Genomic DNA, 16,933 nt, shown 5'->3' with positions numbered 1-16,933 from the left:
TTTACTCACACCTAGACAATAAAATGCAAACATTAAAAAATAAGTTGTTTAAAAAAAAAAGAAAAGAAAAAAAGAAAGAAAAACTAAGTTGGCTGTCACAAGAGAATCTGGGACACTCAAATAATTAGAGAAGACTACTAAAAATCCTAGACTACTACTAAAAATCAAGATGAATTCAAACTGCAACTGAGGCCAAGTAAGCGATTTCTCCCCCTTGAGAAAGACACTGAATAAAATCCTGGGAACGGCAACCCAGTGCCTTTGTGAAAAACTAAAAACCTGACAAATATGCTCAGCGGAAGTACACATACCACGGTCTCTAATTGACCGAGGCCAGGCTTGACAGAAAGATATGCTAACAGCAACACCACTGCCAGAAAAAAATGAATGAAGAGCTGCTCATTAACTTCAGCATTTATACCCAGTGAGTGAGTAACGAGAAGAAAAGCAAGTCACACCCCTCGCCACAGGCTCCTGCACAGGGTCCGCTGAGCAGCACGCCCTCATGCTGCGAATCAGAACACAGCTGGGCGCTGGCTGCTGAGGCTGGAAGGCGAAGCAAAGCACTCTGACAAAGCAAAAATGGAATCCTCTGAGCACTTCAGATCTGATATTAAGGCCAAGAAGAGAGAATTTTTCTATATTGTGAAACACAAGTCACAACAATTTGCAGCTAACTAATCAGAATTATTTTTAGAGCAACTTACAATAAATAAGAGGCACTAAATGGCTTCCTCCCTCCCTCCCCCCTCTTCCTTCCTTCCTTCCTTCCTTCCTAGGAGCTAAAATGGCTTTATGGTTTCATACATAACAAAATAAACAAATTCAAAAATAGTAAAAATGAAATGGCTGAAGATAGCAACTATAATGATCTATTTCTGTTTTTAATTGAAGTACAGTCAGTAACAATGCATCAGTTTCTGGTGTACAGCACGATGTCCCAGTCACACATATACATACATATATTCATTTTCATATTCTTTTTCATTAAAGGTCATTACAAGACATTGAATATAGTTCCCTGTGCTAACAGAAGAAATCTGTTTTTTTTTTAATCTATTTTTATATATAGTGGCTAACATCTGCAAATCCCAAACTCCCAAATTTATCCCTTCCCACCCCTCTCCCTGGTAACCATAAGATTGTTTACTATGTCTGCAAGTCTGCCTTTCTTTTGTATATGAGTTCCTAGTGTCCTTCTTTTTTTTTTTTTAGATTCCACATATGAGTGATATCATATGGTATTTTTCTTTCTCTTTCTGGCTTACTTCACTTAGAATGATGATTTCTAGGTCCATGCGTGCAAATCGCATTTCTTTATTCTTTTTTATGGCTGAGTAGTATTCCATTGTATAAATATTCCACAAATTCTTTATCCAGTCATCTGTTGTTGGACATTTAGGTTACTTCCATGTCTTGGCTACTGTATTATAATTATCTATTTCCAGTTTACTTTATTGGCAGAATTCTTACCTAAATAAAATCACCAGTCTCTTTAGGCATATATATTATTGGTGGCTGTTTTTAAGTGTTCCCAAGATAATGAAGATAATGAAGCTTATGGTGGACTAAATTTAAATAATTTAAAAGATTATGAAAATAGGCACAAAAGTTCAAATTCTGTCTTCAGAGAAAATCATATACTATTAAAGAACCATATAACCAAGACTTCAGAATTTTACTGATCATATCAACCTGTTAAAAAGACAGTGACAATTTTTCTATCATAATATTAGATGCTGCATTCTTTCCCTAGAAATTGTTTCTTTTCTGTCTTACAGTTTAGTTCTGGATTTAGGAACAATCTTTATGAATTGGTTAACATATCTTAATTAAACTCTATTTTCAGGGAGCCATCTAAATAACTTAAGAGTTAAGCATAGTTTGTTTTAGGAACATTAAGGCTCCTTTACCCAAATCCAGAAGAAAGCAGGGGAAGTCAGCACCACTGCTGGTATTTTCACTGATTTTAAGGCTTTTATTCCCCATATTTTAACATCTCTGAAACTGGGATCTTAAAATCCATGGTGTGACTCTCACTGGCAGCATTTCCACTTCTTAGGGGTATACAAAAAGTGCACGTTACAATCAATGGCATCTTGAATTTGATGAAATACAATATCCTCTTCTAAGAATATAATAGCATCAGAGGGTAAATTACAGGTAGTACAAGTTAAGAAATCTTGATTACTTGTGCACTTTTCATGCCGAAGTCTGGAAATGATGTAGTCGCCTATGCACACAGTATGTTTAGGTCTCCAACTTTTCTCTGTTCAGTCTCACGTTAGGGTGAAGAAGCCAGTGCTAATGCCCTGTCAGGTCCCACCTTCTGTGGAGATGCCCCCCCCTGCACACAGTGTGCTGTCTTTACCCCCAGTGAGAATGGAAGCAATGTAGAATCACAAGATTTTATTTAGCATGCTGGCCCAAACAGCTGCTCCTCTAGAGAGAAGTTTGGCTCCTCAGCTAGACGCAACTAAGTTCTCCACCCCTAAGTTGACTCTCTCTGTTAACCGGCCAAGACACACTGCTGACTCAGTGAACAAAGCTGCTGTTCTACTGGCAACACGCAAGGAGTGCTGATGCCCCAGCCCTTGCCTTTATCCTCCTAAGCAATCTGCCCAACAGTGCACTCCCATTTCTGCAGCAGCAGGCTTTTTTCCCTAAAATCTAGTTCAGGAGGCCCTTTCAATTTAGAAAACATACTTAATTTTCTGAGTAGGTTAAATTAAACATGACAACCATCACCAGAAGTTAGATATTTCTTGCCAAAAATTACCTTTTGCTACCTGATTTCGGCAGGCACGAAGAGACTGAAAAAGGCTAAATCCGTCAATAGTCACAATGGCCGCTGGATACAAGATGCTCAACTCTTCATTCTATTAAAGAAAGAAGAAAATAACAAGTTTTCATCGTTGCCAAATAAGCATATCTATTTTTCTATTATAGCTAAATGTCATGATTAAGGTAAAATTTTAAAAATTATAACTAACCAACTGTCAAGCACCCAACACACAAAAACAGTATCAGGCAGAGGAATAGTCAAAATAAACAATTTCAGAATGCCTTTTGGCCGAGGACTTAAAATTCTCAAACATGAGCTTTTGTACACGGTGAAGAATGTTTTCAGGACAGATGGTGAGATTAACCAAAAAAAATCCACAAGTTTCATAAAAATGAAATATAGTCACTGTATGGATACAAACAATATAGTAAAATAAAAAGAGGAAAGAGATGTATTTCAATACATACTGTCACATATAAACACACTTCTATATGAGACTATACCACGTGGTGTAACCTGTAACATGTTTTTTTATTACTCAATAATATGTCTGATATTTTTACATTTCAATAAGTGAGCAAATCATTTTTTGTTGGGGCCACGCTGTACTGCACCGTATGTACCAAATTCAGTTAACCAGTTCCCATGGGTAGACGTTTCGTTTGGCCTCCTGCTTCCACCCTCGGTCCCTACCATCCATACTCCATGGCCAGCGTGATCTTCGTGAGACAGCAGATCACACCTCCCTCCTGATTAAATCACTCAAGTGGCTCCCTTCTGCATTTAGACTCAAAACATGAACTCTTTAACCATGCCGCAAGATCCGGCACCTATCTCTAAGGTTGTCTCACCTCTCTCCCCTTGCTCCGTGACCAGGAAGGTCACTATCAGCTCAGTGCTTTCTATGTGCCTGAACCTTCACCTCCTAGGTCTTCATCTGCCTAATTCTTCTGATCACTCAGGTCTCAGCTCAAATGTAGTGACTCAGAAGGGCTACACCCGAGCCTCTGCCTCAAACATCATCTCCATTCTCTTGTCTCATTACAGTCTCATCAACATAATCCCTTCCTTCATAGCACCTCTCAGAGACCGAATCATCTTGGAATCTCTAGCTGTTTATTACTGTTTTCCGCTTACCATCCCCAAACTGTAAGCTCCACGAAATAAGGAATCTTACATAGCACAGGGAACTATATTCAGTATCGTGTAGTGACCTATAATGAAAAAGAATATGAAAACAAATATATGTATGTACATGTATGACTGAAACATTATGCTGTACACCAGGAACTGACACAACACTGTGAAGTGACTATACTTCTATAAAAATAAAATAAAATAAAATAAATAAAATAAATAAAATAAAATAGAAGGAACCTTGTGTGTCTAGTTCACCAGTGAATTCTCAGTGATGAGATCTGGGCTGGGCACATAACAGGCAGTAAATAATTGTTTACGAATGAATTAAATCTTTTCATTATTATGAACATTCTTCTGTATATATCTTTTCATGTCACTTTAGTGTAAATTCCTTCACGTGGGTTGGCTGGTAATAGAGTATTCACAATTTTCATTTTCAATCGTATTGCTAAACTGTCTCAAGAAAGTGTCTCTCAATTTACATTTCCACCAACAATACATGAGAGCGCTTGTTTCTCTATGTTGTCACCAAGTTTTGTTAATTTCACCTTTTGCCTATCTGAAAGGTGAAAAATTCTCAAATGTAGTTAGTTGCTTACTGTTCTCAGGATATTAGTACAGTCCAAAATTTTATCATATGCTTTTGACCAATTATATTCCTTCTTTTGAGAATTGCCTTGCCCCTTGTTCTAGGACTGTTGAGGTGTTTCTACGTTTACTTTATTTTTTTTATTGAAGTATAGTCGATTTACAAATTTTGTGTTAGTTTCTGGTGTACGGCAAAGTGACTCAGTTATTTATATATATTTTCTTTTTCATATTCTTTTCCACTACAGTTTGTCACAGGATATTGACTGTAGTTAGTTCCCTGTGCTATACAGTAGGACCTTGTTGTTAATCTATTTTATATATAGTAGTTTGTATCTGCTGACCCCAAACTCCTAATTTATCCCTCCCTTACCCCCTTTCCCCTTTGGTAATCGTAAGTTTGTTTTTTATGTCTGTGAGTCTATTTCTGTTTCGTAAATAAGTTAATTCGTATCGTATTTTAGATTTCTCATATAAGGGGTATCATACGGTATTTGTCTTTCTCTTTCTGACTTACTTCACTTAGTATAATAATCTCTAGGTCCATCCATGTTGCTGTAAATGGCATTATTTCATTCTTTTTATGGCTGAATAGTACTCCATATACCATGTCTTCTTTATCCAGTCTTCTGTTGATAGACATTTAGGTTGCTTCCATGTCTTGGCTATTGTAAATAGTGCTGCTGTGAACACTGGGGTGCATGTTATCTTTTCAAATTAGAGTCTTCTCCAGACATTTGCCCAGGAGTGGGAATTCTGGATCATATGGCAACCCTATTTTTAGTTTAAGGAACCTCCATACTGTTTTCCATAGTGGCTGCACCAATTTACATTCCCACCAACAACGTAGGAGGGTTCCCTTTCCTCTAGGTGTTTCCATTTTCAAAGACATTTGTGGACCACAAGGGGTGGGAGGCAGGGGACAAGGGAGCTGGCGTGAAGGCTCACATGACAAGGCCACAAGGCTAAGCTTATACGGTCCATTGAGCATGACTGTGGGGAGAAACCCTCCTGACTAATCACCAGCTAGTTCACTTATCTCCAGAACTAGACAGTCTTCCTGAAGAAGATACTAATACAAACACCAATGGTCCAAAAGCTGCAGAAATTGTGCTAGATGACAGAGATCTTTGTGCAGAAGTCATAGCCATTCCAGTCCTGGCTCCCAACACTGTACATCTATTATAGATCCCCTGTTACTCTGGACACAATCTCTCACGGTACCTGCTCCGTCACGCCAGGATGTCGCGGGATTTCATAGGTCCTGCATTTGAGCTGCAGCACTGGGTCCTCATTCAGAAGCTGTGCAAGCAAGAGCACGCCATTCTAGGAGGAAGCACAGAGAAGAGCCCTGGCTTGTTTCCTTACCCACACACCTGGGCAGGCGTGGCCAGGCAGAGGGTGTCATTCCCCCAGCAAGCCTTCCATGGATGGCAGGTAGTCTCTCTTTAGAAGAACACAGCTTCTCCTCTCTGTAGCTCCCACCAGAACTTTCTACGACCACCCCTGCCCCTGTTCCAGCCTCCACCCCCATGAAGTATCAACTGCAGCCTAGTGGCAGGTAATGGGTCACAAATGAGCATAACGGAATGCATAACTAGGTATTCTAGTCAACTGGTGTTTTTTAACTGCGTGACACTCAACTCACCTCCGTGTAGAAGCGTACATAACCGGAAGTGAAGCCCACCACAATGCAGGTCCAGTCTGGACGCCCAGTGGAACTCCTGCGACAAACAAAACGGACGATCTCAATAACTCATGTATCAAAGCAAAGCAAACAAATGACTCATTTACCCTTACCTCTTTTGGCTGGCTAGAGGGATACAGAGAGCACTGGTGACACACTCCCTAAAAGCAAAAACAAAATCACATGTTTACCTAACGAATTTATCAATTACTTTTATTTCTCTATAACTTGACATTAAAGGGCAATTAAGTGGAAGATGAACTCTGTGGATCAGTTTTATCCACTGCATAAGTGAAAAACAGTGAAACGCCACCATTAAGTCAGGTCATAAAATCCATTTGTATAAAAGATAATGTCACATTCACTTAAGGTTAATAAAAACAGTATTTTCACTGTCTATTGTCATAAAAAGCACAAAAGTCAAGAAAGTGAACGTTTACTGTGCACAACTGATTATTTACAAAACTAAGAAAATATCAAATGATCACCAGGCAATCATTTCCTGCCATCTACCTCCCTCCACATCAGCTAAGGACTCAGGCAGCGGTGGGAGGAACTGGCAACCACGTCACAGACGAGCGGCATTTCTGCTGAGCATGTTACTCTGGAGACGCGCTGCATTTCAGTTGGCGGGCAGCTTCTTTCATACTTCGCAGAAACTGCTCCTGATAACCTACTTCTCAGCACCTGCTAAGTTAGCTGTCCCCTAGATTTTTTTTTTTCCTGACATGCAGACTTGAAAAATTTGTCTAGGGCTCAGAGACCAAGCCTCAAAATTAAAATAACTCCTACTGACCAACTTTGATTTAACCTGTCAAACCTCAGGACCATCACCAGCTTACTCAAACCACTGTGAACACTCTCCTCTATACATCAAACTAGATAATCACTGAACAAAATTAAGCTTTCTGTTTGTTTGCTGTCTCTAAAGTAGCTGAACCATTACATTTGCTTTGCATTTCTGACAAATTAAATGTCTTCAAAATGCTTTGACTGAGGACTTGAGGAGAAATATCACTTATTTTGGTAAGAGTAGAGAATATTTCAGTGAGTCTCTACTAAGTGCCCGGCATGTACTATGGACTCTCACTTGGTTGTCTTTTATCTGAATTCAAAGTCTGAAGAATCTTATTCATTCTGATCAGATAGCTTTCAGTCACAAAAATTTATCGGTGTTGGCTCCAGGTTCTGGGCGAGCAGCTCCGTCACGGAACCCCGCTAGAGACCTGGTTTTAAAACGCTTATTGGGTCAGTAGGAAACGTGAATTAACCAACTTGCATTTCTGAAGTATTTATGAGTTTTAAGAATTAGTGGCGAACTGTCACACCCTGCAAGCACCAGCCCAATGCTGGCAAAGCAGAGAGGACAATGACCGCCCTTGACTGTTCAGATGAACAAAATTAGTAATGAAGAGCTGAGAAGGCAAAATGTGGACGGGATGTTACGGGATTCTCTCTGAACTCTTCTATAAATCCTCTCCAAATAAAAGGTTTTTTTTTTTTAAGTAATCATATGATAAATAAAATTAGAATTCCCTGCCTGAGTCACGCTCTAAACTTCTAAGGCCGTGATGAATATACATTTACTAAACATTGCAAATGATGAAGCTTCTTAACAGATTCACTTACAAGTCAAACAATTTCACATATACGTTTAACGCATGGAGACACACAAAAAATTAACTGGTACTTACCCTTCTTCGACATTTAAAGAACCACTCCAACCAACAGCAAACTGCATTTCTTCCTTCCCTTTATCACTATGTTTCCATTTTGCTGAAAAAATAAAGTTATCAAACAAAATAACTTTCACTGTAGTGTACTAAAATAGTAATTTACAAATTTCCCTCTTTCCCTTTAGAATGATGAGCACAGAATTGACTAGTGCTACATTAATTGATTTGAGTCTTTCTACGGGTAAATATTAGATGATGTTTAAAATACTTATAAGATGTTTATAAAACACTCTCTTTAGTCTCTCTTTCCTCCAATGAAATCCATATAATAAAGTTAGTAATTCTTATGTACCATTCCACCTTTTTATTTATAAAACTCCTTTTGACAGAGAAAATTTTTCTATTAGATTCATGCTACTGGATGGAAAGCCTACTTTATAAGACTGTGAGTTTTCAAATTAGAGTTGAAAGTCACCCTAACTCACATTATTACCTAGAAGTGGTCAGTGGCCTTTTTAGCTCTGACCGTGCCTGGTAAGAATTGGGCGATGCCCAGTACTACCTCTGAAGGACCACAGAGACAGCTCATGTATTTGCAGCCAAGAAAGCAAAACAAAGAGGAAAGAAAGAGAAGAGAAAGGAACAAGAAAGAGGAAAATGAAGAAATAATAAAAAAGGAAATTAAGAAGCGTTATATAACATGACCAATAAACTATCCAATGCCACTATACAATACATACACTAGAAGTAACACTTGTTCTTTCTACCTAATCCATTTTCTGTTCTCTGCATTGAAATAAGTGAACATTATAGAGTACTTACGCACTAGAAATACAGCTTTTTGCTCCCGAGCTATAACCATAAGATCATTGGTTGGAGACAAGGATAAAACACAATCTTGAAGCCAGGAAGTTTTTTGTGTTTTGCAAGTATTTCCTTCTTCTTCCTGTGGGTAAAACTACAGTTACTTACATGCCAAAATACCAAGACTATTCCAACCCCGCTTGTCCACCTTGAAGAGCAAGGGAGCAGAAAAACAGAAAAAGAAATCTTCCTAATTCTTTTACAGTCTCAGTAATATTCCTTATCAAAGCATGTCAGAGACGACCAAAAAACAAAACATCCCCTCAAGCAAATCTCGGTTTTGAATATTAACGTAAAATTTTTAAATAAAGCAAACAGCAAGACATGAAGAGAATGTCCCATAGGGATCATTCTAGGAATGACTCAGTGTTAGGAAACTTAGTAAATAACCCTACTCGAGACAGACAGCTAGGGAACCTATGGCTAGACAGCAAAGGAAAAATGATCTGATGATTAATTACGGTTGTAGGATCTGTAAAAGTATTTAATAATTCTGACATTTCTTTCTTATGTGACCTGAAAGGTGTTCTGTTTTTTTGTTTTTTTTTTCAATTGAAAATGTATCCCTATATAGGTAAATTCCCATGGTTAGAAATTCAGCAGATCTGAAAAGGTCCTCTTTGAACAATCTCTCTGATATTCCTGCATTCTAGCCACGCAGCTGTTTACTCCAGAGACAAAGACATGACCGGTTCTTGTGTGTATTCTCAGAGACACTGTGCGCACAGGCAGATATGTTTACCCTTTTTCCTCCTTTTCTGACACAAGCGGCAGCATGTTATACATATACTTCCATACCTTTTTCTCTCAACAGATACCTTAGACTATCCTGTTTCCAAAATGATGCCACCAATAAGGATGAGCTCTGCATGTTTACATTTGCTGAAAAGACAGAGAGTTTAAGGAAGTCAAAGATGGACAGTGTTTAAAGACTAACAGGCCCAAACTCGGTTTACAATAAAAAAGGTGGAGTCTTAGGCCAGTTAAGAAATGTGCTCCCTGCCACACAATTGGTGTCAGAGCCCAAAGGAGAACCCTGCTCATCTTGGTAGGCGCCTGCAACAGCTCTTTGGGAAGCCTGTCTCCTCCTGGGATTTGACTCTAGTCTCATAGTGAATCAAAAGCCTTTTCTCAAAAAGAACTACCCTTTTACTTATCGCTTATACCAGCTTAATCTTTCTCTAGTTCTGCAAACCGATTTAGAGCTGTGCAGAACGACCTGCACACGGGAGCCAGCACATTCCTAAGGCATTTCTTTAAGCACTCTATTTAAAAATACTTTCCCTCTCTTTTCTGTCTTTCCATCTCAAGTTCCAGTTCCTATTTCAGTCCTACCTTACTCTGACTTTTACCTTCTTTCGAACTTACTGCAATTAAAAGTCTTACTATTCTCTGCTATTTACTCTGTGGCTGTATTTCTCCCACACTAGACTGGAAACCTTCTACCTGGCAAAGCCTATGCTCTCCCCAGCTCCTCAACTCCACACGCAGCACAGCCCAATAGCAAAAATGAGTAACTGCAGTCCAAGTTCTCCTTACTCGTATTCATAAAGATACCTGAATCACCTACTACTTATTCTTGCACAGGAACCTCTATGACAACGAGCAACTGATTCAAAGCTAATACCCTAAGTGATGTATCCTGAAGTAACAGTATCTTTAGTAATGTTTTCCTGGAGTAATATTACAATGTCATGCTTCAAGATTCTGGCTGGCACATCCATGGCAGGTACAAGTTAGACAGAAGGGACAGAGTATTGCCCTCTTGGTTGGGCCTAGGACTCAGTGCCAAACTGTGATCAAGCCTTGTCTGACACCATCCCAGCAGAGGGACTACAAGCGATCCCAGAGCAAACATGAATGTTGCCCCGTGAGAACCAACCAAGATGAAAACACGAGAAGCAGACATCACTTACATGAAAGCAAATTCAGAGAAACTATTTCACGATGACTAGTTACATCCCTAATCTGGCTGAGCCACCTCACAGATGTACATCTGTAGTAGTAACATGAAACCAGAAAAAGATCACGTAGATCAGCACTCCAGTTTCATCTACTGATGATGGGAGGAAAAGAGGGTGAAAACCAAAATCTTTCGTCATTCTTCACTGCCTTTCCTTTTCTATGACCTCTCTAACTCTCCACCTTTCCTTGTGACTGTGGGACTAAAAGCAGATCCTCCTAGTTCGTCATGGCCAACTTGGATGTGTACAAGCTGGAGTTCCATATACCAAAAACAGGTTAGAAAATACTCATATGATTTTATTACACAAGCACATCTTGAAGATACTGCGAGCTGGGCTCCAGACCACTGCAATAAAGCACATATCACAATAAAGCACATACACATTTCTGACTTCCCAGTGCATATAAAAATTATGTTTACACTGTACTATATAGTCTGTAAGTGGGTAATAGCATTGTGTCTAAAGAAATGTACATACTATAATTTAAAAATATTTTATTGATAAAATATGCTAACCATCATCTCAACCTTCAGCGAGTCATAGTCTTTTTGCTGGTGGAGGGTTTCAAATATTTCCCAATACGTCCAAAATGTGACAAAGAGACACAAAGTGAGTAAATGCTGTTGGAAAAGGTGCCAATAACCTGTATGCTGCAGGGGTGCCACAAACCTACAATTTGTTAAAAAAAAAAAAAAAAGCAATGTCTGTGAAATACAGTGAAATGAGGCATGCTGGTAGGCTATTATGTTATTACATCATATCATCATTAGGATTTGATGTGTCATGAAATTCTAGATCAAAAGCTTCAGTCTGGCTGCTTGGGAATGATGCAAGCTTGTCATGAGATGCAATGGCACGTGCTCTTAATACAAGCTCCATCGCTCTTTTGATCTACAGCCACACTGGGGTGGGGAGAGCAACCACAAGTTCCTGGTCATCACATGTAATCCTGGAGGGACAGTATTCAATGCATCAGATTCAATAAGATTAAAACCCTCTAATCACACAACTGAAAAAAAATGATATCCTTAAAATTATAAAGAAAGGTAAAAATTTGTTACTGCTCCATAGGTTTTGCTATTTTGCCCCAAGCAGTATGAATTTTTACCAGAAAATCATGAAGCAAATTTAAAAATTGAAAACCACTAGGAGTGGAGGTAGGAGAAGAAATCTTATGTAAATCAAATTTCTTTCAGTAAGTCCTCAAAAAGAAAAAAAAATCCCTTAGCTCATTGGGATGATGTATCAACAGTCAACATGCTATAAAGGCAAACAAAGAACAAAAGGATGAACATGCCCTTAACTGTTCTATAATGTCTGCTACTTTGTACCCAAGCGATTTGGTAGAAATCAGGCCACAGTCACTTGAAACCTCCTCTCACAATAAAGAAACCCTTGGGCACCATCCTAAGCAGAGCACAGTGGGTCCACTAAGAAGTGCTGACCCAGATGTATGTCTGGGTTTGGTGACTGACTCAACAGGAACAAGACAGGGATGACAACAGTGATCTGGATGATGTACATAGCAACATCGGCCAAGCACTTACTGAGTGCCAAGTACTGTGTAAAGGGCTTTACACAGAAATCTTACTTAATTTCACTGTAACTCTATGAATAAGATTCTATTACTACCCTCACTTGGGGATGGATGACTTCCCCACATCACACAGACGGAGCATGGATTTGAAACGCAGGCACTGGAGTTTAATTGCACCGGTTTAATTGCATTAACCCTCTGTGCTGCTTCCACGCTACGCTGCCCTGGGAAGCCGAGCCCTGTAACCCAAAGTGCCACAGCACCTCTAACCCCGCTCTGCTCTGCTGTTCATTCAGAATGAAGGAGTGACAAGAAGCTCTACTCCACTTCTAGACCAAGAGACTAGTGCCCCTCAATGATTAAAAAAGAACAGGGAGGAAAGAGGGCTGTAAAGGCCTGGTTAAGAATGTGCCATGCAGAAGACCTAAACAAGCAATTCTCCAATGAAGACATACAAATGGCCAATAGGCACATGAAAAAATGCTCAATATCACTAATTATCAGAGAAATGCAAATCAAAACTACAATGAGATATCACCTCATACCAGTCAGAATGGCCATCATGCAAAAGTCCACAAGCGACAAATGCTGGAGAGGGTGTGGAGAAAAGGGAAACCTCCTCTACTGTTGGTGGCAATGTAGTTTGGTGCAGCCGTTACGGAAAACAGTATGGAGAGTCCTCAAAAGACTAAAAATAGACTTACCATATGATCCAGCAATCCCACCCCTGGCCATATATCCAGAGGGAATCTTAATTCAAAAAGATACATGCACCCCAATGTTCATAGCAGCACTATATACAATAGCCAAGACATGGAAACAATCTAAGTGTTCATCAACAGATGACTGGATAAAGAAGATGTGGTATATTTATACAATGGAATACTACTCAGCCATAAAAAATAAAATAATGCCATTTGCAGCAAACACAGATGGACCTGGAGATTGTCATTCTAAGTGAAGTAAGCAGAAAGAGAAAGAAAAATACCAGACGATATCACTTACATGTGGAATCTAAAAAAAAAGATGAACTTATTTACAAAACAGAAACAGACACACAGACTTAGAAAACAAACTTTTGGTTACCAGGGGGAGAGGGGGTGGGAAGAGATAAACTGGGAGCTTGAGATTTGCAGATACTAATATAAAAAGTAGATAAACAACAAGTTTATACTGTATAGCACAGAGAACTATATTCAATATCTTGTAGTAACTTATGGTGAAAAAGACTATGAAAACGAATATATGTATATTCATGTATGACTGAAGCATCAGAAATTGACACAACATCGTAAACTGACTATACTTCAAACACACATACACAAAAAATTTTAAAAAGTTATATAGAAGTACTTTTTAAAAATTCTACCTTCATCTTTGTATGTGTTATAAACTGATGCCAAAATATTAAAAAAAAAAAAAAAAAAAAAAAAAAGAATGTGCCAGGAAGTCTCAGCACACATTCAAGCAAGCTCATCCTTGTTTTGTACCATAAGGGCATCTGCCGACCAATTAGATTTTTCTGAAAACCTCCTACACAATAATGGGTCCCACAGCTATGAAGCTATGAATAATGCTTCCCTGATGATACTGGTCCTAAAATAATGCCATCATTTGACAAGGTAGTTAATTTCCCCAGAGAGGCATATCAAAAAAAAAAAAAAAAATACCCAGCACCACCAGGGCCAAGTTGGCTTTCCACAAAAACCAGCGAGTACCCAGTTACTTAAGTTAACATTAGATGCATCCATTAGCTATAAAACATAGTCCCTGGTTGGGGTAGGGAAAGAGAATGTATTTTATTTCAGCATAGCCTAAACTTCAAGGATTTTTCTTTGACTTGAAACTAGTAAAAATTTTTTCTTAATCTGCACAAGTTTGGAAGCCACCAAAGTGGATTATAAAAAGGTATCCTTTCTCAACAGTAGGGCTGTGACAAATACATATTTAAAATTTTTCTTTCTTTTGATTTTAAGCCTACAAATTTGTCAAACAACTATCCTTTCACAATGTAGCAGAGAGTAAAACTGCAGTAATTTAACCAGCCTTTCAATTATAGCTGCCCACTCCAAGGGCTGGTAAGTTACCACTCTGGACTCAGTGATAAATGTTTTTTGGTGTATCAGCTACTGTGATGACCAGATAGCCATTGAAGTAGCCCAGAGTAATTTTTCAAAGCTTTCAACTTTAGTTAATATGTCCATCATTTGCAATTTTTATTGTCACTCTCATTGTGCTAACTTTCCCAGGCATGTATGTGAAACAGTGCTACCACTAAAATCCAGTATAAACAAGGGGCTGTCAGTATATTCACTGTAATTCTCAGTAGTTTACTACCTAAATCATAGAAATAAAACAGTCACCTCACCTAAAACGAAGAGAAATAAGTGCTTCACATAAAAAAGTAACTAAACAAAGCTATACAAGTTTTCTTTTCTTTCTAGACTACTTTGAGCATATGTGGTATATATATATGTGATGGAATACTACTTAGCCCCAAAAAAGAATGAAATAATGCCATTTGCAGCAAGATGGATGGACCCAGAGATTATCATACTAAGTGAAGTTAGTCAGACAGAGAAAGACGAATAGAATACGATACCCCTTATATATGGAACCTAAAATAAGATACAAATGAACTTATTTATAAAACAGAAACAGACTCACAGACATAGAAAACAAACTTATGGTTACGAAAGGGAAAGGGGTTAGGGGAGGAATAAATTAGGAGTTTTGGATCAGCAGATACAAACTACTATATATAAAATAGATAACCAACAAGGTCCTACTGTATAGCACAGGGAACTATATTCAATATTCTGTGATAAATCATAATGGAAAAGAATATGAAAAAGAGCATATATATATATATGTATATATATGTATATAGAACTAAATCACTTTGCTGTACACCAGAAACTAACATAACATTGTAAATCAACTATACTTCCATATAAAAACATACAAATTAAAACACTGAAGTGGCATTTTATGCCATTCTGATTTTGCAAAGATTAAAGTTTGATAACATACTAGGGGCCAACAATTTCAGAAAGAACCTGAGAAAAGCAGGCCTCTGTAAGAAAACACATTCATCTCTCATAGTCCTAAGTTTCCCAATATTGATAAAAACATGGGTACAGAGAAATAATTCACTGTTTACAAAATAAACAATAGTGCACAGTCAGTGATAAAAAACAATTAGCCCAGAGATGTTTTCACTTCTATAATTCAGAGGGCAGAGAAAGGCACTCTCATATACTGCTGTTGGAAATGCACAACAAAGGGGGCAGCCCTTTGGAAACACCACTCAACTATTTCTATTGAAATTTGAAATATGTATACCTCTTAAAAGCAATTTCACCTTTCAGAATTTATTTATCTGGGAACACAAACTATCACTGACTTCCTTTTATGTGAGCTAATGAATTTCCCTGTCATTTAAGCCAGTTTAGATTTTCGATTCCTCCTAGGTGAAAAGATACTGCCACATGTTGGGACTCTGCCTACCTTGCCCATCGCTATATGCCCAGCACCGAGACTGTGGTGGGCCCTTAAGAAACGTGGTGAATGAGTAAGTGAAAGGGTCTAAAAGGATAACTAATGAAGGAGACAGAATCCTAAAATAGCTGTTCTCCATTTGGCCCACTGAGCTATAAAGTCATTAAATCCTTAAGAATAGGCATCTCCTTAAGCACTATTAAGTAAGTTCAAAAATGTTCTTGACATAAATTTTTAAATGTCAGCCTAACACTGAAATATGCCACCACCATTACAAAAGGGAAATGCCACCATAAAAAACCACGCGTATGTTTACAAAGACTTACAGGTTCTTGGGGGTCTGTTTCTTCCCACGCTCCCCAACCATCATCTTCCCAGTTTGTTGATTTACCTATTTTGAAAAAGATGAAAAGTGCTCACATGAAACACAGAGCTTAAAATATTTTTAAAACACTTCCTCTAAACATAATAAAACCAACTCTTAATATATAATACATATTCTATGAATATAATGCATATTACACATATTATATGAATCTAAAGGAAGAAGACAATGGTAAACTACACTAGATCAGGATTTTACTATATGTAATAATAATCAGGAAACATTTGACCTGAATTTCTAAATCTATGTAGTAGTAAAACTTTGCAAGTTATTTGGATCTCAAGCTATTGGATACCAAGTTTATCCACATTAAAATCAAACTGCAAAGGTAACTTTAAAAAAAATCTTTAAGTGACAAATATTTGTTACTTAAGACATTAGACAAGTTAAATATACACAGTGACCAAAAACACACCTAAAATTTCATACAGATATCTTAAAACGTGTTCTTTAATAAGACAAGTTATCAAAGATAGAAAAAACTAAATTTTGAAACAAGATATCTACTATTCTCCACCCTTTTCTGGTACTCTGTGATTTCTTACACATGAGAACATTCTCTTGGATTAAAATAAGATGTTCAACCAACATTGCAACAGGGAATTAAATATCCTAAATTGGTTTGGAGGGTATGGTCCCTTATAATGCTCACGTTACTTGTTTTTATAAAATTACCTTTGACTTTATCTCTTGATATCATATGAAGAGAAGGAATAAAACTATCATTTTTAAGGGAATTAATCTGAGACAAACATTAGATACCTTATGTGTATTATCTCAAACAGATAAAAGTTCCAACGTGA

General features: G+C 37.9%; 1 protein-coding gene across 2 annotated transcripts in view; it reads right to left on the bottom strand.

Moving 5' to 3' along the window:
• The window catches only part of RAB3GAP2 (RAB3 GTPase activating non-catalytic protein subunit 2), a 73,265-nt gene that overhangs the window by 41,446 nt on the left and 14,886 nt on the right, over positions 1 to 16,933 (bottom strand). For both annotated transcript variants that reach the window (XM_031438396.2, XM_010992979.3), the window contains exons 2-8: positions 16,072 to 16,136; positions 8,699 to 8,822; positions 7,895 to 7,976; positions 6,314 to 6,361; positions 6,162 to 6,237; positions 5,738 to 5,839; positions 2,780 to 2,879 (exon numbers count right to left, since the gene is read on the bottom strand). In XM_031438396.2, coding sequence (XP_031294256.2) covers positions 2,780 to 2,879; positions 5,738 to 5,839; positions 6,162 to 6,237; positions 6,314 to 6,361; positions 7,895 to 7,976; positions 8,699 to 8,822; positions 16,072 to 16,136 — 597 coding nt within the window. The remainder of the gene's footprint in view (positions 1 to 2,779; positions 2,880 to 5,737; positions 5,840 to 6,161; positions 6,238 to 6,313; positions 6,362 to 7,894; positions 7,977 to 8,698; positions 8,823 to 16,071; positions 16,137 to 16,933) is intronic.

The sequence above is a fragment of the Camelus dromedarius genome, chromosome 21 (genome assembly GCF_036321535.1).
Source record: "Camelus dromedarius isolate mCamDro1 chromosome 21, mCamDro1.pat, whole genome shotgun sequence".
Classification (NCBI taxonomy): domain Eukaryota; kingdom Metazoa; phylum Chordata; class Mammalia; order Artiodactyla; family Camelidae; genus Camelus; species Camelus dromedarius.
The sequence above is the reverse complement of the archived record's forward strand: the minus strand, read 5'-3'. Positions and strand labels throughout refer to the sequence as shown.